The 24495-nt window shown below is 31.9% G+C and overlaps 1 protein-coding gene across 1 annotated transcript in view; it reads right to left on the reverse strand.

Annotated features, from left to right (window-relative positions):
- Nucleotides 1-719: 719 nt before the first annotated feature.
- The window catches only part of LOC143909159 (inactive dipeptidyl peptidase 10), a 161586-nt gene continuing 137810 nt past the window's right edge, over nucleotides 720-24495 (reverse strand). The window contains exons 3-16 of the mRNA XM_077427060.1: nucleotides 10629-10723; nucleotides 8938-9065; nucleotides 8678-8841; nucleotides 8168-8385; nucleotides 7988-8091; nucleotides 7784-7904; nucleotides 6357-6652; nucleotides 5654-6140; nucleotides 5342-5577; nucleotides 4662-4782; nucleotides 4484-4557; nucleotides 4228-4388; nucleotides 2709-2920; nucleotides 720-2148 (exon numbers count right to left, since the gene is read on the reverse strand). Of these exons, the coding sequence (XP_077283186.1) occupies nucleotides 2005-2148; nucleotides 2709-2920; nucleotides 4228-4388; nucleotides 4484-4557; nucleotides 4662-4782; nucleotides 5342-5577; nucleotides 5654-6140; nucleotides 6357-6652; nucleotides 7784-7904; nucleotides 7988-8091; nucleotides 8168-8385; nucleotides 8678-8841; nucleotides 8938-9065; nucleotides 10629-10723 (2561 nt within the window). The 3' untranslated portion in view covers nucleotides 720-2004. The remainder of the gene's footprint in view (nucleotides 2149-2708; nucleotides 2921-4227; nucleotides 4389-4483; nucleotides 4558-4661; nucleotides 4783-5341; nucleotides 5578-5653; nucleotides 6141-6356; nucleotides 6653-7783; nucleotides 7905-7987; nucleotides 8092-8167; nucleotides 8386-8677; nucleotides 8842-8937; nucleotides 9066-10628; nucleotides 10724-24495) is intronic.

Genomic DNA, 24495 nt, shown 5'->3' on the forward strand with positions numbered 1-24495 from the left:
AGTAGCAGATGATCGTTAATTTATAATCCAAAGTCAAAACTGACATTCGTTTGTCGAAATATAAAAATAATATTATCAGTGTACATATGTATGTACATGTATATACATTCTGATCAATTCATGGAAAAGCAGGAGACTTGCATTGTCCTTGAATTCAGAGTTTTTTGACAATTTCACGAATTTGGTGACACACACACACATATATCATCATCATATATATATATATATATATATATATATATATATATATATATATATATTATATATATATATATATATATATATATATATATATATATATATATATATATATATATATATATATATATATATATATATATATATATATATATATACACATATATTCAATTTGGACGGTTGTTTTTGTCTTTGGTGGTTATCTTATAATATATGTACATATGAGCCGCTACATTTGAAAGTGGCGTAAGTCCAATTTTGAGAAAAACTAGTATAAGCTATAATCAGGTAATGTATTATTGTATATTTAAAAAAAAACATAATCAGAATAGTATAATATTCCAATGATATGAACAAAAGAGATTTCACGTATTTAAGTTATCGGTTATTTATTATTTAGTTAATAAGAAAAATATATAATTTGTATATAGAAATATGCAAGGAAAAAATACATAAGTATATCATTTGTCAGCGAGCAGAATTTTTTTAGCAGAGATTTTAATTTATACTTTTATCTTTTTCTGAAATAAACTTGCCAAAATTATGATTTTCTAAGTATGTAGATTAAAATTAACCCTGACATCGAAGAAAAGTCGAACTTAACGAAATAGCATGACGTTCATTTAAGAAGTCTTTTATGATTGTATAAGTTCCCCCCGATTTGAAAGTAGCTTCAATAGAATATATTTTAATGAAAAATGTTTAATTTATCAATTTTATATAATCCACCATGCTTCTTTACAATTATTTTTCAATGTTCTATAATCTTGTCGGTTATATCTTGGTTTAGCTTAAAAAAAGTTCGCGAGATGAATTTTGACAGTTTCCATGGAATTAAAATTTTTGCAATTTTAGTAATTCTGTAGAGACTGGAACAAATCAGAAGGATCCTTGTTTGAATAATACGGTGGATGCTGTTACTATTTTTATAAAGGGTTATTAAAATAGTAGGTGTGAACTCCTTCATCTACGCGCGATCGAATTATCCACATGTTTAACTGTAAAATATTTTTGTACAACTTGAGCCTCTGATATTTAAATAACACCCATTTTTTAAAAAATGAAAAATTTGGAGACGCCATAGGATTTCCCAAAAACAAAAACGTTATATTACGAAGGAAAAACATAAAAAAGTTTTTTATGACCTGAAATTATGATGAATTCAAGAGGAAAGCAGAAAAAAGTGGGTTCATTAAAAAATAAATTGAGAAACACTGGTACGAAAAATTCAATCCATGAATTTTCTTTTATCGTGTTGTGGAGGATATATGTATGTTTTGAAGTTTTATAAATATTTTATTTTTCATTTTTGAAAAACGAATAATCATAAAATTAATTTCCAGCTGGCATCTCAAACTTGAAATAGATTCCGAGCGGAAAGGGTTAATTCACATATTTTTATCACTAATTTTAATTTGATATGTCCAAACCGCGCAAAATGGCAAACGATGGAAATTTCAATCGATTTTTATAGTTCGATGGTGAAAAATAATCGTAATAGATACGTTTGAAAATGCTACAATTTTGACCATCTTGACGTCTTACGGTAAGCAGCCTTATATATTTTCCTTTCCGCCACCCTCTCGTTTTGTCAAATTTTAATTGTTTAAACGCCTAAAAGTTTTTCTTTTTCACACTACATCTTATAAAATTTTTACAAGGCTTTTCTTAGTTTTACTTCGTTATACATTGTAAAACGCAAAACATTAAATATCTCGAATTGAAAAAAATAGACTGACGCCACTTTCATCACTTTTGTAACGGTTCATATGTAAATATATGTATATATACATACATATATGATATTCATTGTTTAAACGTAAAGAAACTGCCACCCAAATCCCAATCGTTCAGCTCCATTGGACCAAAACAATCATCGAAAAATGATTCAATGTTTTTATACAAATGATACAATGATCCACTAAATTCATGATCTTCATCTGGATAAACCTGAAAACAAATTGAAAAAGATGTTAAAAATTTCTGAATTTATTGTACTGAAAATGTTTTTAAAAAAGACAGAAAATATTCAAAACGTCATCATATTTCAACTCAATTCCCCAAATTCCTTGTAGCGACTCTACGACATGGTCAAGTTTCGGTCACCATCTTGTGAGTTGGGACCGATTCGGCCATGTTGGTTTGCCGATGTTTCACTTCCTCCCCGGCCGTCAAATTAAACAGTCGTGCGTACAATATTCCGTCATTTCATTCCCTTACGCCCCCATAACCTAATGTGTATGCTATTTAATGACATCTAAAAACATTTTAGATTTTTTGACAGGATGCGCTTCCACCAAAACGACAAGATCTGAGTGAATCGGTCTTCTAATTTTTAATTTTTCATCCAATCATAAATGTTTAATTGATTATTACAATTTTCTCCATATGTATGTATGTATATGCAGCAATAGTATGCATGTATATGTATGTATGTAGATCGATTTTTGGGTATTTTCTGACATGGACGTTACTTTTAAATACAAATTTAATAAAACTAAATTCCTTACTTGATGTCTAAAGATAACTCCTTGGTGTATGAGAGCTCTAGCTAGAGCTAGTGAGTGCTGAGCTGGTGCTGTCATATCTCCTGTGCCCGTTGCCATTAACAATGCTCTTCCTGCAAGATTACCAGCTCGTCTAGCCAAATCGGCAGCTTCATATCCACGGTAGTTTCCGGAAGACGAACCAGATCCGAGATAACGCTCAGTAAAAAATGTATCTATGCATATGTAAAATAAAAACCTTTTAAAAAGTAATAAACTAGATTGAAAAAAAAGCAATAAAAATAAAATGCGTAGTTATAGTAACTTTTGGATTTAATAAAACAATTTTAAGACCTAACCAGGACTGTGGAGTCAGAGTCGGAGTCTTAAAAATCGAATGACCCCTTACTCCTTTTTCTCTTTTAAAAATCTCATTTCAGTATAATCGAAAGACATCGAAGCGAAATATTATACTAACTAAAATAGAGTTCGAGTGTCAGATGTTCCGTGATTGAGATTTTAGTGACTTGCGCGAGATCGCTTTTTGGGGAATAATCCGTTTACCATGAGAACAGCGACTCGAGCAACATTAAAAGGGGCTATATTATATGCATAGTTTCAGAAATTAAATGAATGCGAGAATAAATCATCAATACCGAATTTTACAGATTTCAAAATTATCCTATTTTTTGCATTGGTTGGTGGAATCGAGATTGGTCTTAAAAATAATTAAATTTAAAATCTCAATACACATTATAAATATGCAAAGTGTTAATAGATAAAGTGTTGGGATCGTGATAAAATTCAACCTAGGGACGTAAATTTTTTTTCAGATGCACTGCATTTCATATCTGAATACATTGGAAATCAGTGAGTCACGCTAGTCGCAAACATGAGACCTAAACTTCGTTAGTAATTAAAATTATTAAATTAACAATAATAATAAATACATGAGATATAAATGCGAAATCGGAGATATGTAGAATCGCTCATTTTTAACGACTCTACATCCTAGCTTATCATCTTTATTTTTAATGTGATATTTTAAAAATTGGCGTTGAAAATGGAGTCGAGATTGGAGCTGGAGTCGGAGTGTAAATTGGAGACTACAGCCCTGGAGCTAATCAATATTATGTAAATGTAATATGTGCATACATACATATCAGTGGCATGCGGTGAAATTCTCTCTCTGTTTGTCGTACAGCCTTACTTAATGTGCACGAGCAGGATACAAGGGGAACAGCCTGTTCCTCTTGTACCCTGCACGCGCACATTAAGTAAGGCTGTACGACAAAAAGAGAGAGAATTTAACTGCACGCCACTGATATATATGTATGTATTTATATGATGGTAATGTAAAAATAAGAGAAATTAGGTTAGTAAAAAGTTGTCCATAAAGTGAGTTTAAGAGAAAACAAATACATATAATATGTATGTACTTGTATTTGATGAAAATCAAAATGTAAAAGTACTAAATAATATTTTGAATTCATTGCAGAATTAATAGAAAAAAAAATCAGGATAATTAATAAATTTAACTTACTGTGATAAGCCCATGTAACAATGGGAGCAATAGCTACTGAACACCTGGTGAGATTAAGTGAATCTTGAGCTGTCATCATTCCGACAACGTGTGCTCCGTAGCCTTTCCCCCATACACATATTCTGGTACTATCTATTATTTTTAAACTGTCTCGTAAATAGCTGTAAATTATTAATAAAATTGAATGTAATATATTAGTTAAATTATGTATATAATAGTAGGTAAATTTTCAAATTATATTTGTAAAATGACATACGTGAGAACAGCAATTTGATCTTCTACTTCAACAGTTCCAAAACGATGATATATTTCTTTCCTTAAGTTATCGCCCTAAAATAATTTTCATTAAATGTACAAATTTGGTTGATTTAAACTTTAAAATGGAGTATGTATTAAGTTTTAAATAAATTTAATATCCATAGAAATTTAAAAACCTGAAATCCTGAACCTCTTCCATCTATTTGAGCTACAATAAAATTTTTTGTGCTTGCCAAATACCACGCCCAATCCACTTGGAATTTTTCTGACACCAATTGCGATCCCGGAGAAGCATCACTATCAATATATAAATGAAGAAACACTTAATGTAGAATCGATGGGTCTACGTGACGAGCCAGAATGTTAAATTACAGAAAACACGAATATCGGAAGGCAACGATCGAAAGTCGAAAGATCAAAAAAAAAAGGGTGCGTGGTAAACGGTACATACTCACGTACATACTCACTTAATTTGCGTGAGCAGGGTACAACAGGAACAAGAGGAACAGGCTTTTCCTCCCGTATTCTGCGCGCGCACATTAATACGGGAGGAAAAGCCTGTTCCTCTTGTTCCTGTTGTATCCTGCTCGCGCAAATTAAGTGAGTATGTACCGTTTACCATGCACCCTTTTTTTTGATCTTTCGACTTAAGATCTTTCGATTTTCGATCTTTGCCTTCCGATATTTGCGTTTTCTGTAATTTAACATTCTGGCTCGTCACGGAGACCGGTATGTATATGTATATAAAAATTGATGTTTGTCTGTTTGTTTGATTTCATCAAAATCCTTTGGCTCATTTTCAAGATAAAATTAACAAGAATTGTTTGTTTAATAATAATACATATATGATACTAACACTTGTAGGATGAGTGGAAATGGCAGTTCTTCGTACTCTCGCAAACCGGGAGGCAAGTAAAGTCTCACTTGAGCGTGATAGCCATCTTGGATTTCCACTTGGAATGTTTTGATTTGAGGTGCGGCTAGTGCATTTACTCTATCCCTCAGTTGTTCACCAGCATGCAATATGGCTACTCGAAAGTTGGTAAGCGTTTCTGCTAAATAGACAGATGGTGACTCCGGCCCCAAACATTCCTGAAAAATTAATTAACTAAAAATTTTCCTGATATACATACGTTAAAATAATTGACTAAAAGTATCTGTTAATTACTTGAACATAATATCTGTTGTTAGCACTGAATATTACGTTGTTGTATAAACAATTGTTAGGTACACTTTCGTTGAGGTAAAATACGCCATTTCTGTGATGACCAACGTTTAAATGTGCGTATGATTTGGCAGTGGCATTCATGGGGTGCGTTGCGTTATTACCACCATGACCAGTTTTGTTATTAGGAATCTTTGCCGAAGCTTCAGTCACATTTTGAACTCCGTCTTCTGTCGTTTCGATAGACGTGTCATATATTTCGGTTGATCTTGTAACCTCAATGCTATGTTCGTCTTGGTATAATCCAGATTCATTTGGACAAGTCAGGCACTGCAGCATACTCATATCAGACCAAACACCACCGTGATTGTCATTCTGCCCATTGTCCGTCGAATCGTCTTGATGTTTTTTAGTTATAGTTTCTTTGTTAAGTTTTATTCGGTACAAGTGGCGTTGGCCAGGTTTTTTTTCTGGTGTAGCAATGAAATACCTATTTTTCAACATTTAGTCAAAATATAAAATAATACACTATTCAAAATGTTCGATTATACTTATGTAATTTTACATACATACAAAGGCATTATAGAGCTTGAAAGATACTCGATGTTTTTAAATCATTTTATCATATTCCAGGTAGAAAATTCAAATTTAATACTATAATGTATATATTATAATATAATGTAATAGATATAAAATTTATACTCACACAAATCCATTATCCTCATCCCACGACACTAATTGGGTAACTTCAAAACGACCCATAGTAATAGCTCTAGGCCCTGATAATCCACTGGTCATTGCCGAAACTATTTCCAAATGTCCTATATGTGTGTAGCTTCCAGCGTCACCATCTCGTACAGATAGTAATACTAAAAGAGCTGTACCGTCTCGTGCGAAAATAAACGGTGGTATTCCAGGGGAGCCACCTTCGCTGTTTCCACCTAATGTAGACCACATACCATCTTGGGCCCGCTCCATGTATATCTGTATGGGTTTTATTGACTGTTTAAAATGCTATACAGCTGTGTCAGCACCACAGGTTAACAAGATGCATGAATTAATTGATCAGAGCAGAGTTTCAAAATTGACATATGTAATTCAAAGGCACTGAATTTAAAAATGATGAGAAAAACTGAGAAAAATGACTATAAATTATATTACCTTATATTTCTTATGGGGTTTTATCAGTTGACATTTCAATGAGTAATTTACTGTATATTAAAAAAAAATTCGGGTGTGCCCAATCCATGACCAATCATATTCTTGTGGAATAATAACAAAAATTCTATTGATAACTGGCTTACCTCGGTAAAATAAACGAAATTGACATATTTTGAGACATCGACCGAACAACACGAAGATATAGAAAAATCGCGCGATTTAAAAAACACATATCTCCGAATCAATACGATTCGGGATACAAGAATCCCGGCTTTCCACTTAGCTACCAAACACCCTGTACATATATGTAATTTATAATATTCAAGGTTGTGAGATCAATGACTTACATAATGAATTGTTTATACATAATTGTGGGTATTGGGTTTTGTAAATTAAACATACATTTTTGCTTACGTCACGCGATGTAAAAATACGTACTTTTCATATTATCCGATTCCGATTCGGATTTCAACTTTTATTTATTATTATTTTTTATTGCACAATATAATTGGCATAACCGATTCCCTATCTCGGTTTCAGTTCCGATTTCGATTAACTATTACTATTCATATTGTAACTCTATTTTAAATCATGTATCAATCCGAAAGCACCCGTTGAAATTTTAACGGGCATAAAACTAGTGTACAATGTTGATGCACTTTGTCCTTTGGCCTTTCAGGCATTTCCATGCAGTTGTTTTCCATGCAGGGCGAAGTATGAATAAGAACCTAAATTTCGTCAGATGAAAAAATCGAAAGCGAGCTATGAGAGGCTAGTAAAAAAAATAAAAAATGCCAAGCTTTGTTGGACAACGCTGGCAGGTTATTAATAATTACCGGATTCATAACTTTGACTTAAAATCTTCCGTGTTAAATGTAAAAATGATTCGTAAATACAATGCACAATAATATAGATACATACAAATATACATACATATGTAAAATTAAAATTTCAATTAATTTGATATATTACGTCTTGACAATTGAATTGGTTGGCCTTGCACATGCTGATGATGGATACATTTTGCACGCGGTTAAGAAATAGAAGGGCTATCTGCTTATCCGTGATCCAGGTAGCATACGTTACGTAACTATCTGCATATGAAGAATTAAAAATAATTATAAAAATGTTATAAAAAAATAAAACATTACTACAAATTATAATTTAAAATATTTTCCTGGTTCAACGTTGGAACTGGGTTGCACTGCATGAGGAAACAAAAATTTTGGTGTCCTCAAATTGACTGTATAAATTGTTACTTCGGGATTATTAGTGTTCGCCTAAAAATTGTAATAAAACTATTAATTAAAAAACAGATTTTTAGATGAACTTTCATTTCTATGTCAGCGTTAGTACTTTTGGGTATCGAACACTTCTGATGATCGGATAGCGTAATTGATCTGGTGAATCTCCACCGTACCAAGGCCATCTATGCTCTCCAACATTCGTGTCATTATATGTAACAAACATGAGGTACTGTCCATCCGAATTGAACCATAGGGAATGATCGTCCCTGATGATTTCTGTTTCGTATAAAAAGTCAGGTACTCCATTGAAAACCGTTCCTGGAGTTCCTGGAGATATTTGAATATATTTTGTAGTTAACGTAAAAATACTCTAAATCATTACTTCCTTGGAGCTTAAAGGTGTTAACTTAAAAATTAAGCTGTTTTCAAATTGGTAGCTTTTCAAAAAATATTAATAATACATCAGTTTTTTTTAAGTTTATTATTATTTATGTATTTATATAGTTCGCTTGATTAATTGCATTGTTCAAGTTTTTGATAGGTTTTGTGGAACACCTTTGTGCTCAAAGTATGCGAGTATCATTGATGCGGCTTAAGGACAAGATGTCCATATACGTACCTGTATTGGTTATTCTACAAACGAGAGCCTTAAGTACTCTGGGTTTATAATAAATATCGTTTTCATGAACAAAAACAATGGCATTTCCATCGGGTGACCATTCTGCATATTGAAGTAATGGCGCTTCTCGGTCGTCTTCATCTGGAGAAAGTGGAAATTTATTTCTGAAAAAATATAAAATATAATATTTATTTATTTACTGTACATGTGCAGATATGTATGTACATATGTATATAGAAATTTTTTATAAAAATTCTCACCTAGTAGCTATTTCATAGACATGATATCTAGCCAATTTCGTATATCTATATACTTTTCTTTCATCCGATATGAGGAGCACATATTTTAAATTACTGGCTACTTTGAAGTTGACTGCATTCAGTTGTCTCTGAAAACATACAATTCGTGAAGTTAAACGCTAGTTAGATCAGCGTTAGTACTTTTGGGCATCGACCACTTCTGATGGTCGGATAGCGAATCGAATTGATCTGGCGAATCTACACCGGGAATGAGGAATTAAAATGTAGTAAAATCTCAAAGATATTGTAACGTAAAGATTAGGTGAGTGGCGCTCGTCAACCAATGGCTTACTAGCGCTGATCATCTGATCTCGCGTTCGTGCCAAAAGGGCCTCGGCGTGTAGAGGAGCCGTGTACAAAGGCCAATGGGGTCTCGCGACCCATCGACAAATAACTTTTCGGTACGGAGATCGCTCGATGGGTATAAATTTGGGCGTGATTGATGTACCGTGATTGATTCGAAGCTGGCGGGTCGACGAGTGGAGACGAATAAACTACTTCTATGTACCACACTACTACGTCTTTCTCTCCGATTGGAAACCCCTCCGTCCTCCTACGTCCACGCAACAATATTGAATTTAATACAATAAGGTTTTATACTTTTACTATATATTAAACCACCCATTCGATGATATTTCACCGGGACTATCACAATAATAATATTATAGTATACAATAGCTGGTACATACAGTGAGCGACAAAAAAGCTGATTTTGAAATTTCTATGAAATTTGATTTTACTCTTATATGTAGCGATATTCTCAGTACAAAAGTTTATTAAACGATGATAAGGATCATAAGGATATTAAAACAGGACAAACTATGAATTTTTACTACGTGTTTATTGAAATATTGGAATTATTTGCGAAATGTACAAAAATGGGGAAAAACGTGTTGGTTGCATTTTGGTCGTGTTTCACTTGTTTTGAAGCGATTTTCAACCTGTAATTTTTTATATGTTGTAAATAAGCTATTCTTTAAAGTACACATAAAGAAATATATAATTATTTACGTTAATAATTTGTTACACCACATTTATTTTGTATAACTACCCTTATTAAATAGCTTTTATCGGATTTAATATGGTGTCTATTAGATACTAGTGTAGGGCCCGTTGATTTCAACGGGTGGTTTCGAAAAGAAATTGAAACTCGAATAAAAATAAAGTTAAAGACTGGTTTCGGAAAGTGTATATATATGTATATATATATATATATATATATATATATATATATATATATATATATATATATATATATATATATATATATATTGTTGTATAATTTTTAGTATACATATATATATATGTATATTCAAATTTTTCGAATTCCATTCGAATTTTTCGACTGAAAGTGCCCTTGTATCGAGGAAAACGCAAAGGGCAAAAAATTGTTCAAGGAAGTCGTAAAATAGTAGAGATAATGAGAAAGAATCAACGATGTACTCTTCTGAAATATGTCTTCTGAAATTACTGCAATACATATTTCTCTACCTATCGGATCTACGTAGAGTAAACTTTTAAATTTGACTTTCGAAAATTATTTTTTTTACAATTTAGTTTATTGCTTTTCCCCGAAATTTTTTAACCATATGAAAATTGCAAAAGCAATAAAATATTTCAACTTCAAACAACAATAAAATATGGTTACTCACGAATGTAGAATTGGTCATGAGTAGTCTGGTAGTTAAGTTGTCTGCATTCATGACCGCTAAACCACCAAATCTGTCCCTGAATACCAATTCGGTATCTGAAACAAAATAAAAGGATACACAAATTACAACAGCTCTCAACCTTTTACGCCAAAAGGCCAATTTTAAATTAAAAAAGATTGATAAATATTTTTTGTACATACATATGTAGATATTTAGAAAACATTATGGAAAAAAATGTGACCAACCCACGATCTAATTTGAGGAATAAAAGAAGGTTACAACACAAAATTCGATAATTAAACATACAAACACGTTCACATATACCGGCTATGAGAGCATTATTAATACAAATTGAGCGTAAATATAGGGAAAAGCGTAAATGAGAGGGCGCCGCGAGGGCGCCCTCTCATTACTATTTCAGTTTCGAATCCCGATTCCTTTTTCAGTTCTGGATCCTGATTACTTCTTCATTTCCGGTTATGGATTCCTTTTTGTTTCGGATACGGATCCCTGTTTCAGTTCCGATTCCCGATTTCTGTTTTAGTTCTGATTCCGATTAATTATTACTAGTATGGGGTACCAATCACAGGTGAGTATTCTATACGCGGAGATTTGACTAAGCTGAGTCAAATGCGGGGTGGGTAGCGAGGAAGTGGGGGAGGGGGGGGTCTGAAGTCGGCGATGCACACGAAGTATCACTTCGTAATTCGTAATTCATAATTTCTAATTCTTGTATTTGTCCTTTCCAATTATAACTATCAACATTTCATCGAAACCATCCGTTTCGATTTCAATTTGCGGTAGCCTCGGGGCGACAGTCCCTGGGCAGCCATCTATGGGCAGCGCCGTCTAGCGGTGGCGAACTCGGGGGCGCCGACTGGCGGCAGCTTAGGGGCGGCAGCCTCGATTACTGTTTCAGTTCCGGATCCCGAGGATTGTTTCAGTTCCGGATCCGGATTTCTGTTTCAGTTCCGGTTCCTGACTTTTGCTTTAATTCCGGATCTGGTTTCCTGTTTCTGTTCTGGATCCCGATTATTGTTTCAGTTCCGGATCCCGATTAGTTTATTTTAATTCAGTTTTTAAAATGCTATCACTTTAAAGTTCAATCAAGTTCTCTTTTTTTCTAAATTGATAATGAATAGAGACAAGTATTTTGGGCACTTTGCTATTAATGCTTAATTGATGCTTAAATTCGGAATAGATGCCAATAGGTGCTAAAATAACAAACAAAAGTGAAATTTGCATAAAATTTATAAAATTAATAGACAATTTAGAAGGGTCTTCCTATCCCTTTGCCCATTTATTATGTGAAGAAATTGAGGGGATAAAACAGAGCTTGCAGTTTACCATAGACGGTGTTTTTCCTGTTGAAACTAAGCAACTGCTTTTGTCTACTACTGTAAACAAAAGAAGATAGTTGGAGCTGTGTATCCGAAAGGCTGCTCAAAAAAGCGTCTTAAAACTAGACTCGCACTCAAGACTAAATGAGACAAATCTATTCCTCCGAGCATTGAGTAAACTATTCAATCCATCTGTGGCAGGTTCAAAATCTAATATTAATGTTAAAGAAACAGTTTTGTTTTTTAGAAACCTGCCATTGTTTAATGTATTACCAGAGGCTCAATGTTTGGAAAGATATCAGCACTTTTTAGACAATTAATAGAGAATATAAAAAGTGAATCCACGCCGGATATATTGCTATTATTGATGGCAACAAAAATTAAATATGAAGAGTTTGGTTGTTCAGCTCTAAAATCTATTTGGTGTCCCGTCAATAGTGTGGATGCTGAAAGGTATTTTAGTAAATACAATATAATTGTTACCGATCGTCGCACGGATCTCAAAAAAGAATCTGTAGAAATATGCTGCATGTTAAGTTTTAATCAATTTTAATTGGTATTATATTTTTTGTCTTTGTATTTTTATATTCATGTTTTTTTCATTGTAATTTTAATTCCAAAACATTTTTGAATTTTTCTATTATTTTTTAATGGTTGTGTTTAAATTGTATATATGTATATAAATTTAATTAAAATTCATCGAAATTTTTTATTATTTAAAATTAAACTTCATAAAAATAGATGCTAAATTGAACATTTTTAATGCCCTATAACGCTAAAATGCAAAATTAAAATGTTAAAATTGACAAAAATAGATGCCCAAAATACGGGTCTCTAATAATGACGTAGCTCTCCGAAAATGTTCATTATCAAAGGGGTTTGAAATCCAATTGTTTGCTTCTTTAGATTTGGGGAGATACTGCGTAAAAGACGATTTCAGCCATATTAAATTTTCAATAAATTTTTCACGTACATATATCACGAGACAAACGAATCTTGTTTTCAGATACGAAATTATGTAAGGTTTCAAATACTTAAGGTTGATCATTTTCGATACAAAGCATTCAAAAATTTAATTTTCTAATCATACTTTCAATTTTATCCGCAACATAAAGGATCGTTATCGAGCTGTTCTGAATTGTAAAATTTAAGTTATTTATTCATTGGGACGCTAACGCGGTAAATTTAAAAAAGCACTCCAAAATCCATGCCGGATCAGATGAAAACGGTATCGATTGCGGGATTGTCGATCATCGACTGTACATATTAACATCGATTATGATTAATTAAGATAATGTTTATTAATTATATAAAAAATATTTCTATTTTTATGATTGGAAATCATTCATTCCTGTATGTGACACACACACATTTTTTTCTAGATCATGAAAACGTGATCAGTGATCGATTCTGAGTTCGAATCAGTCAAAATCTCGAGTTCGAATTTTTGTGATCATGCAAAAATTCGAATTTATTTATTGTTACTACGTATATAGATAAAGTAAAAATATGAATTGCATGCTAGTGTGAAACAAATGAGTGAAATGCTTTTACCGGGTTTAGATCTCGACGACTGAATATTTAATTTTTTTTCAAAACATGTTTTAAAAAAAAATTTTGTTTTAACTAAATTTAATGTACCAGAAGAGGGATTTTTTTTTCTTAGAAAGGTCAAAAATGTTGTGCCCACTATTCTGTCCACACCCCTGAACGTATTAAGCTGAAAATTTATATTTGTTTTCTTTATGTACTAACTTAGAGCTGCTAAGGTTTTGGTCAGAATTCGTAAACCGGAAGTAGTATTTTTTTTAAAACAATACTTCATTATTTTATTTTGACCTTCTAAATTATTTTAATCTTGATGTTTATTGTGTAATTTATAATACGGATAGTCATTTTAAGTAATTAAATTTTTTTTAACAAAATCCGATAACTGGAAGTAAAACTTTTGTCTTGTGCCAGTTTCCATACATTTGCGCTTAATTTGTATGGAACATGGTGTCATAACTATTAGTATTTCATAATGCTGTCGGTATATGTGAATGTGTCTGTATGGTTCAATATAGAATTTTGTTTTGTGACTTTCTTATATTCCCAAATACATAGATAAAATCATGGTTTGGTCACACCCGAATTTTTTTTATTTAATAACTCTATATGCCATAACCCTATATTGGTACAACACTGTATTGTTTTCATATACATATAATAATATGATAAAATGTTACATATAATTTCTATTCGAAGCTTCTGCCTATCACTGAGAGCCGCCGGGTTCGATCCCATGAGCTGACCTCGATTGAAAAGAATTTTACAACAGTACAGAAAAGTATATCTGTACTGTTGCTGGCCAGACTTGGATATTTGTCACTCCAGGTTTCTCGTCAAATCGTTTCCTATCAGAGATTGCCAATTTTTCTGATTTCATTGTTGAAACGGTTCCCGATTAAAATTGGCTAAACCTTCCTACCTACCATGTCACCGCTATTTGAGTATGATTAATGTACAATAAAATTTATGTACAATTCATTGATGTTTCGTTTATTTGCGAGATTTCAGTGTCTCGTAATTCAGCGACTTGTGTAATAAAAATGCTGCATTGTTTGTAATTGGCCAGGAAGGCGCATTGGGGCTTGCCATTAAGGCCTTCCTGAAATATATGTAAAAAGAAAAATTAAAAAGAATCATCTTGAAAAAAAAAAATTTAAATAAATTATATTTATCACGTTTAAGTTTTTACTACAACCAATTACAATAACTAATATCTGAATTTGATTTATGTACAATATGTAAAAATGTATGTGCAAGTCTAAATCCAAAGAAGTCTCTATGGATTAATTAATTAATTAATTAATAGTTAATTTCGTGTTCTTCAGCATCTCGAAATTCAGCGATTTATGTAATAAAAAAATGCTCCAATGTTTGTAATTGGCTGGGAAGGCGTTTTGGGGTTTACTTGTTAGGCCTTCCTATTTATGTAAAAATAAAATAAAATATAGTTATAGTTGAGCGATCCCATTCGTGAAAATTTCCATTTCGAGCCCTGTTATATGAATAAAGTTGTAGGTTGGACATTATCTAAATTTTTAATTTTAGAAATAACAATGGATTTTGGAAAATATTGAGTGACCCAATTTTGAGTACTGGTTCAGATAATGGTTTATTACGCGGTCGATATTTTCAATTGGCGTTTTCGCGAGTCCTTTAGGCTGAGGGTCTGGGCGTCAGCTGGCGCCCTCGGGACGGCCGCCGGGGACTCCGGACGGGTGTCTGGCTCCCCCACGCTCTTGCGGGGATGCCGCGCTACCAGAGGGGGATGGTGGGGGAGGATAACAGTAGGGATGAAGGGAGGGGTTTGGGGCGACGCGCGTCGCCGCGACGCCGATCGATACCGTATTTATATCGGGCACCCCGGTGCTACACCGTGAGCTGATTCACACAATAATTCGACCGGCTACGATCGATATGATTATAGAAACAATTACTTGTGCTATTTTGATTAGCACTCACACTAAACCACAAAAAGGGATATAAGAAAAATATGCCTCTGTATATTAACTTGAATTTGATTTCATGGACTTAACTCCAATAAGGCTTTTGCATCTTACTTGCAACACACAAATTAAGCTACGCAGCTTGCATTCTGCTCACACAAAGCCTAAATTGGGTACATGCGAGTAGGTTACAATGTTGTGTTCACGTGATGTCACCAATTTAAAATACATTTTAACCATTTATAAGACGATACAACTCGACCATAGTACAATATATGTACATATGCTACACATAAAAAATATATATATATATATATATAAATATATATATATATATATATATATATATATATATATATATATATATATATATATATTTTTTTTTTTTTTTTTTTAAATATTATTTTACATATGTAGATATATACCAAGAAGGCCTAACAGGTAGATTCCAACGCTCCCTCCTAGACAATTAATTACGAACATTGCAACGGTTTTATTACACAAATCACTGTATTTCGAGAGGCTGAAGAACACGAAATTAACGATTAATTAATTAAGAGGGCTGGACAGCAGCGCCTTGTCCATACAAACCTATTATACTTCTCTCTTCCTCAATTATGGCACTAGAGAAATTATTTTTTAATATGCTATGCATATCCACCATTGAGGTGCATCTATCGTTTTATTTTTTTTGATTAATTATTTTTTATAGGAGCTAGGAGCCGCCAAACATCTATAAAATCTCCTCTTTTTTACACCCACGAAACGAGTCCAGCGTGCTTATTTAACGGTCGATTTAAAAAAAAATACGCCAATAGATGCACAGAAAGTATCTTTCTCATACCGATGATGAATTTTTTTTAAAAATTGATTAGAAAATAGTAGAATACGAAACCTCGATTTTGTCAATTTAAAATACGTTTTATCTGGTCGAAGCGCAACTGTCGCATTCACTCAATATATATATTGATATATATTGTCGCATTCACTCAATATATACATACACTCAATATATATATCGAAGAAAGGAACGGTAACAAAATTAAGGTTTCGGGTGTACAGCCCTCTTAATGAATAAATCCATAGAGAAATCTATCATAGGTGATTTATTTTCAGCATACATATGTATGTATGCTGTAAATAAATCACCGCTTTACCGCGGAAAGCTTGGTTTTTTCCGATATTACTGTTTTATAAAACGAGCTGATCTTGTATAATTGTATATATATGTATATACATATGCATTTTTATTTATGAAGAAAATTAAATTATTTAACCGACACTAAACGTCAATCATCAAGTGGCTGAATGAACGCGAGTGTGCAGGTTCGCATTAACGTTTATGTACTTGTGTACATGTAGTATATGTATACACATGTTTTTAACAACATTCGTTTGAGCCCATTTCACTTCTTTCTTCTTTTACTTTTTTGAACTTTCTCAATCTCACGTCGATTTCAAAGGGGGGGCGGGGTTTCGACGCATCGAATTAAGATTTATTATTTGTTGTATATATTTTTTATGTATTAATATATTGACTTCTTCTATATTATACCATGTGAGTGACAGAGAGAAATGAACCCGTTGGCATACGAGTAACCTAGACCCAGTGGCTGGGACGAGCAATTTTTTCGTTTACCTGTAACGTCGCAACAGATAATCCGACAACTTTTAAGTCAGACCGTGCTCAACTTTGTTCGTCCGAGATACTCGGTTTGGGTTAGTCGTATCATGTCAACTCGGTAATAGCCCCTTACACTATTCATTTTGAGTATTGGTATTTCCAATAAAATATTTTATAAAAAACTTATTGTCACGTTCTTCACAATAACATTTATAAGTTGAATAAAATTTCTAACTCAATCTGTTTAGTCTGTTTATTAAAAATCAGATTTTAAGATACGTAAAGAAAAAAAAACGAAATAAACATTTTCCCGGTGTCAAATTGCAGATCCCATTGTATCCATTGTGTCTGCATTTACACATTTGACATTTTTAAAGCTGCTTACGAAGAATGTACATAAATAACGGGGTAATCCTCAAAGAAGCCCTACGATGAGGGGCGTTCGTAGATGGCTTCATGGTATGATGCTAAACTTTCAAGGATTTAGGATCTTGATAGCACACACAAACTATCTTGTCGAAGTCGTAAACACGGAAATCGGCCGACAGGTAAACTCAAGCTGTGGCCCATAACTGCTTAAAAAATTAACTGAAAAAATTTGTGTTGTATTGCGCGTTTATATATCAACAGGTGTTTCGGAAGGGAATTGAAAATTGGTTGCTATAAAATTCAAATTTTGGATTTTACTTAGATAAAAGATTTATTTTCAGTTGTTCGATAAATTAATATTACTTTAATGATAATAAGTAGAGGTAGGATAGTCACAGTGCTATCTTTTGTTCGGAAAACCTTTAACAATGCATTTACAACCTTTGAACAATACACGGCCCCCTAAGGCTCCGGTGACTAATAATAAGCATAAAACATTAAGAAGATACCAAATATTAAGTTGAAAAAAATAGTAAAAAAAAGTTTTTTAAAAACAAGACTTCTGTTTTGTTTATAAAATTAAGACAATATCTAATATATAATCTGGAAAGAGACTTTGAGTGTATCATTGGTTGGTTGGTCGTTGGTTGGGTGGTCGTTGATTGGGTGGTCGTTGATTGGGTGGTCGTTGATTGGTCGTTGGGTGGTAACAACACGTTAAATTTTTTTTTTTTCGATTCATAGGCACCGATTCGATTTTTTTCGATTCAAAGGATACCAAGCCCCCGCAGGAGGTGCCGCCGGGGGAACAGCCGCAGGGGGTGACGCCGGATTCTAGTATATACATATATATATATATATATATATATATATATATATATATATATATATATATATATATATATATATAATTTCGAAAGAGACTTAATATATTTTTATATTTTTTATTTTTTTATATATTTTTTAAACAGATTAAGCTAAGCAAAATTTCAGCAGAAACCCAAAACCTAATTAAGCATTGACTACAAACTAGTAAATAAATAAATTTAAAAAAAGAATAGTCAGGGATGTCAGGAATTTTAGCAGTAAGCTAATAGAAATTACCATTAAGAAAAACCGTTGCCTGAAATAGTGCAAACAGGATCTTTTCTTAGGCAAAAACCAGATGATCGCAATCAGATCAGAGAGTGGAGAAATAATTAGGAATAGAGAAGAGATTATAGACAGAGTTTACACTTTCTAGTCAAAACTATACGAGAACAACAACGGACAATTTCCCGCTCCGGAAAAGACACACGACCAAATGGTTCCTGCAGTATTGCCTAGCGAAGTGGAGGCCGCGCTAAAAACTGACGGTAAAATTCAAAAGATAATATTCCCACTAACTTACTAAAATGTGGCGGCTCCCCCCTAAATACTAACATGACTAGGTTTTTCAGCAAATGTATCCAGAACCAAACTATACCAGAAGGATGGAATAACCCAACGATTATTTTAATACACAAACCGGTGTTAAAAGTGACACCAAGAACTACCGACCAATTAGTCTACTTTCAGCGGTCTACAAGATTTTCACGAAGGTTATTACAGAAAGGCTGAAGAGTATCCTCGACGAAAACCAACCTATAAAACAGGCAGGGCTTAGGGCAAATTTCACAACAATGGACCACCTCCAAGTAGTTGGCGAACTAATCGAGCGAGCCAACGAATACCAACGGCCATTGTACCTAGGTTTCGTCGATTATGAGAAAGCCTTCGATACAGTTAACCATAATGCAGTAATTAACGCTCTAAAAACACAGGGAGTGCCGGAACCCTATGTGGGGCTGTTAGCTGCAATATATAAGAATGTCAAAGCTTCGGTTAAAATTTTTTCAGGTACAGAGAGATTTAGCGGGTCTACGTGACGAGACAGAATGTTAAATTACAGAAAACACAAATATCGGAAGGCAAAGATCGAAAATCGAAAGATCTTAAGTCTAAAAATCAAAAAAAAATGGTGCATGGTAAACGATACATACTCACGTACATACTCACTTAATTTGCGCGAGCAGGATACAACAGGAACAAGAGGAACATGCTTTTCCTCCCGTATTCTGCGCGCGCACATTAATACGGGAGGAAAAGCCTGTTAAATAATTTAAATTTAAATTTAAATTTAATTAAAAATAAATATATAAAAAATGGTTCAAAACCTCGCTAACTAAAATGATTATAATTACGTATTTTTATATGGCGAGAAGGAATATTTCAATTAATGTTTAAAAAAAAAGGCGAAATGAAGAATTGGATTTGGCGTGATGCACGTGACCATTAGCTCAATTTAGACCCATATTCAGGCTATTTGGGGTGATCGGTTCGAGTCGCGACAAAGTCGTCTTGTCGAAAAATGAACTTTCATTATGTTCGGCGAGAGTTACACACACAGATTACCGTCTTTATATATATGATATAATAATTTTATACCCATATTCACTAGTTATACATAATTATAATCATTTTATATTAATATCCTACATATAAATATATATATGTATATATATATATATTTATATATATATATATATATATATATATATATATATATATATATATATATATATATATATATATATATATATATATACATATATATATATATATATATATATATATATATATATATATATATATATATTTATATATGTGTGTAGCATATATATATATATATTTATATATGTGTGTAGCATATATATATATATATATATATATATATATATATATATATATATATATATATATATATATATATATATGTGTGTAGCATATATATATATATATATATATATATATATATATATATATGTATATATATATATATATATATATATATATATATATATATATATATATATATGTATATATATATATATATATATATATATATGTATATATATATATATATATATATATATATATATATATATATATATATATATATATATATATATATATATATATTTATATATATATATATATATATATATATATATATATATATATATATATATATATATATATTTATATATATATATATATATATATATATATATATATATATATATATATATATATATATATATATTATAATTATATATATTTTTACTTTATCTATGTACGTAGTAACAATAGATGAAGTTTTGTGATCATGCGAAAATTCGAACTCGAGATTTTGACTGATTCGAACTCAGATTCGATTACTGATCACGTCTATATCATAAGATCTAGAAAAAATGTGTGAAAAAATTCTTATCGACACTACGTAATTTTTTTCAAATTTTTCATCTTTTTCATTATTTTCATTTTTACTTTATCTATGTACGTAGTAAAAATAGATGAAGTTTTGTGATCATGCGAAAATTCGTACTCTAGATTTTGACTGATTCGAACTCAGAAGCGATTACTGATCACGTTTTTCTGATCTAGAAAAAATGTGTGTGTGTGTCTGTGTATTTTGTGGATTTTTTCAACACCGTTAGTCCTATCAAACTGAAACTTAGTATCGGTTACTAAAATTCTTATCGACACTACGTAATTTTTTTCAAATTTGACTTTGAAAAAAAGTTGACCGGAAATGGTACCTCCCCTTATAGGTGTCCTCTTTTTTTGAAGTTTTTGAATTCGATTTTCTCCCAAACTACTAACTGAATCGGACTGAATTTTTTTTACATGCACTAGAAATAATAATTTAAATAATTTTTATATTTTTTAAATATTTTTATCTCAACCGGAAGTACTACTTTTACTCTAGAGAATTGAGGTTTTTTATGTATTTCTCAAAAGTCTTTTGATTTATCGAACTGAAATTTCTTATCGATCAGTTTAAGCTTAATACCAAGTATTGTATAAAATTTGGTAAGCGTCCGTCGACCGGAAGTGGCAGTTTACTCTTGTTCGATTTTTCTTCCACTATTTTTTTCGACCTCTTAAACATGTGTGGTCTTCACGAAAAAATTCAAGTACAATTCTTGTATCAATGTGATTAAAATAAAAAAAAATCACTAAATTTAATAAACCGGAAGTGGGATTTTTTCCCTTCCGGAAGCTTCCGGAAGGAAGGTCAAAAATGTTATCGCCTGGATCCTGACCACACCCCTGAACGTATTAAGCTGAAAATTTATATTTATATTCTTTATGTACTAACTTATATTTGGTAACGTTTTGGTCAGAATTCGTAAACCGAAAGTAGTATTTTTTTTTAAAACAATATTTCATCATTTTTTCATTATTTTATTTTGACCTTTTAAATTATTTTAAGCGTCGTGATATTTACTGTGTATAATAATGATAGTGATTTTAAGTAAAAATAAAAAATAAAATCACCAAATTTAATGAACCGGAAGTGGGATTTTCTCCTATTAGAAAGGTCAAAAATGTTGTCGCCTGGATCCTGTCCACACCCCTGAACGTATTAAGCTGAAAAATTATATTTGTGTTGATTATGTACTAACTTAGAGTTGCTTACATTTTAGTCATAATTCGTAAACCGGAAGTAATATTTTTTTTTAAAACAATATTTCAATATTTTATTTTGACCTTTTAAATTATTTTTATCCCTTGATATTTAATGTGTATAATAATTATACTGATTTTAAATAATAAAAAAAATTTGAACCAAATCTGACAACCGGAAGTAGAACTTTTATCTTGTGCAAGTTTCCATATATTTGCGCTCAATTTGTATCGCTATCATAGTTATTAGTTCAATATCGGGACATATTAGTACAATTTTAAACCGGAGTGGGATTTTTTCGTCTTAGAAAGGTCAAAAATGTTGTGCCCACTATTCTGTCCACGCCCCTGAACATATCAAGCTGAAAATTTATATTTGTATTCTTTATGTACTAACTTAGAGCTGATAAGGTTTTGGTCAGAATTTGTAAACCGGAAGTACTATTTTTTTTAAACAATATTTCCTTATATTTATCTTTTTCATTTTTTTTGTTATAATTTTTGTTTTTGTTTTTGTTTTTTTATAAGTTTTTTTATACATATCTATGTACATCCTGTTGTTTGTTGATTTTTCAATTAAATAAAATAATTTTATTTTGACCTTTTAAATTATTTTAATATTCTTGATATTTATTGTGTATAATACTGATAGTGATTTTAAGTAATAAAAAAAATTGAACAAAATTTGACAACCGGAAGTGGAACCTTTGTCTTGTGCAAGTTTCCATACATTTGCACTCAATTTGTATCGAAAATGCTTAGTATTTCATAATTCTGCCGGTATTTGTGAATGTGTCTGTACGGTTCAATATAGAATTTTGTTTTGTAACCTTCTTATATTCCTTAAATACATAGATAAAGTCATGGGTTGGTCACACCCGAATTTTTTTAATGTATATATGTACATATGTACTTATATACATATGTATAATTTATGAAGTATAATATTAATAGTTGAATAAGTGGAGGAAATGGTGATTGCGAAGGAGGAGTCTGAACATTTCTTGGCTGTTTTGTGTCATTTTCCCACACTTTGGGATAAATATTTTCTTTCGTTTTCGTCTATTTATAATACATTATAGTATCTTGACATTACATTAAAGGAATAGAAGCATGCTAGACATGAAAGGCAATGCGAATAAATATACCTTAAAATTTACAGCATACTAAATGTATGCTTTCAAAGAATTCTTAAGATAAAAAATAACAAATTCAAATTCATTATACATGTAAGCAGTGGCGGCTCGTGCATAGGAGCTGAGACGCTGCAGCACCCCCAGAAAAAATACAAAAAATCACATTTGTATACATTTACGACTTGTGAATATAATTTAAATAAGAATGATTACATATTTTACATAATCATTATTAAGAGGGCTGGACACCAGCGCCTTTTCCATACTAACGTATTACACTTCTTCCCTTTCTCAGTTATGGCACTAGAGAAATTATTTATTTATTATGCTATGGATATCCACCATTGGGATGCATTTATCGTTTTATTTTATTGATTTGTTTTTTTTTATAGGAGCTAGGAGCCGCCAAACATCTATAAAATCGCCTCTTTTTTACACCCACGCAAAGAGTCCAGCGTGCTTATTTAAAGGTCGATTAAAAAAAAATACGCGCATAGTTCCACAGAAAATATCTTATACCGATGATGAAATTTTTTTAAAAATTGGTCCAGTTTCGGAGGAGAAAATAGGAGAATACGAATCCTCGATGTTGTCAATTTAAAATACGTTTTATCTGGTCGAAGCGCAACTGTCGCATTCACTCAATATATATATATATATATTGATATATATTGTCGCATTCACTCAATATATATATATCGAAGAAAGGAACGGCAACAAATATAAGGTTTCGGGTGTACAGCCCTCTTAATGAGTATGTCAAATATCCAAATACAAGTTGTAAATGCGATTTTTCTGTAATTTTTTTAGGGGTGCTGCAGCACCGCAGCTCCTATGCACGAGCCGCCACTGCATGTACATAAGTACATATGGTTATATGTACATATGAATATGGTAATTGTCGGTCTCCGTGATGGGCCGAAATGTGAAATTACCGAAAACGCAAATTTCGGAAGGCAAAAATCGAAAATCGATTATGTGCGCGCGCAGAATACGGGAGGAAAAGCCTGTTCCTCTTGTTACTGTTGTATCCTGCTCGCGCAAATTAAGTGAGTATGTACCGTTTACCATGCACCCTTTTTTTTTGATCTTTCGACTTAAGATCTTTCGATTTTCGATCTTTGCCTTCCGATATTTGCGTTTTCGGTAATTTCACATTCCGGCCCGTGAGGTAGACCCATTGTTTTAATCTAGTTTGCTTTGTCATATTCACCAAAAAATTGTGTAATAAACAGACATCTTCACATAGAAGGTTAATATCTCAAGTAATTGTTGAATTGACAACAATTCGATTTTCATTTTTTACAAACCTCTTTTATTTCACTTACGATGACAATTCTGAAAAAAATTTGCCTCTTATTTGTTTTAAGGGCAAGATTTATGATTGAAATTTGCTACTTTTGAAGTCGAACT

Source organism: Arctopsyche grandis, chromosome 3 (assembly GCF_051622035.1).
Source record: "Arctopsyche grandis isolate Sample6627 chromosome 3, ASM5162203v2, whole genome shotgun sequence".
Classification (NCBI taxonomy): Eukaryota; Metazoa; Arthropoda; class Insecta; order Trichoptera; family Hydropsychidae; genus Arctopsyche; species Arctopsyche grandis.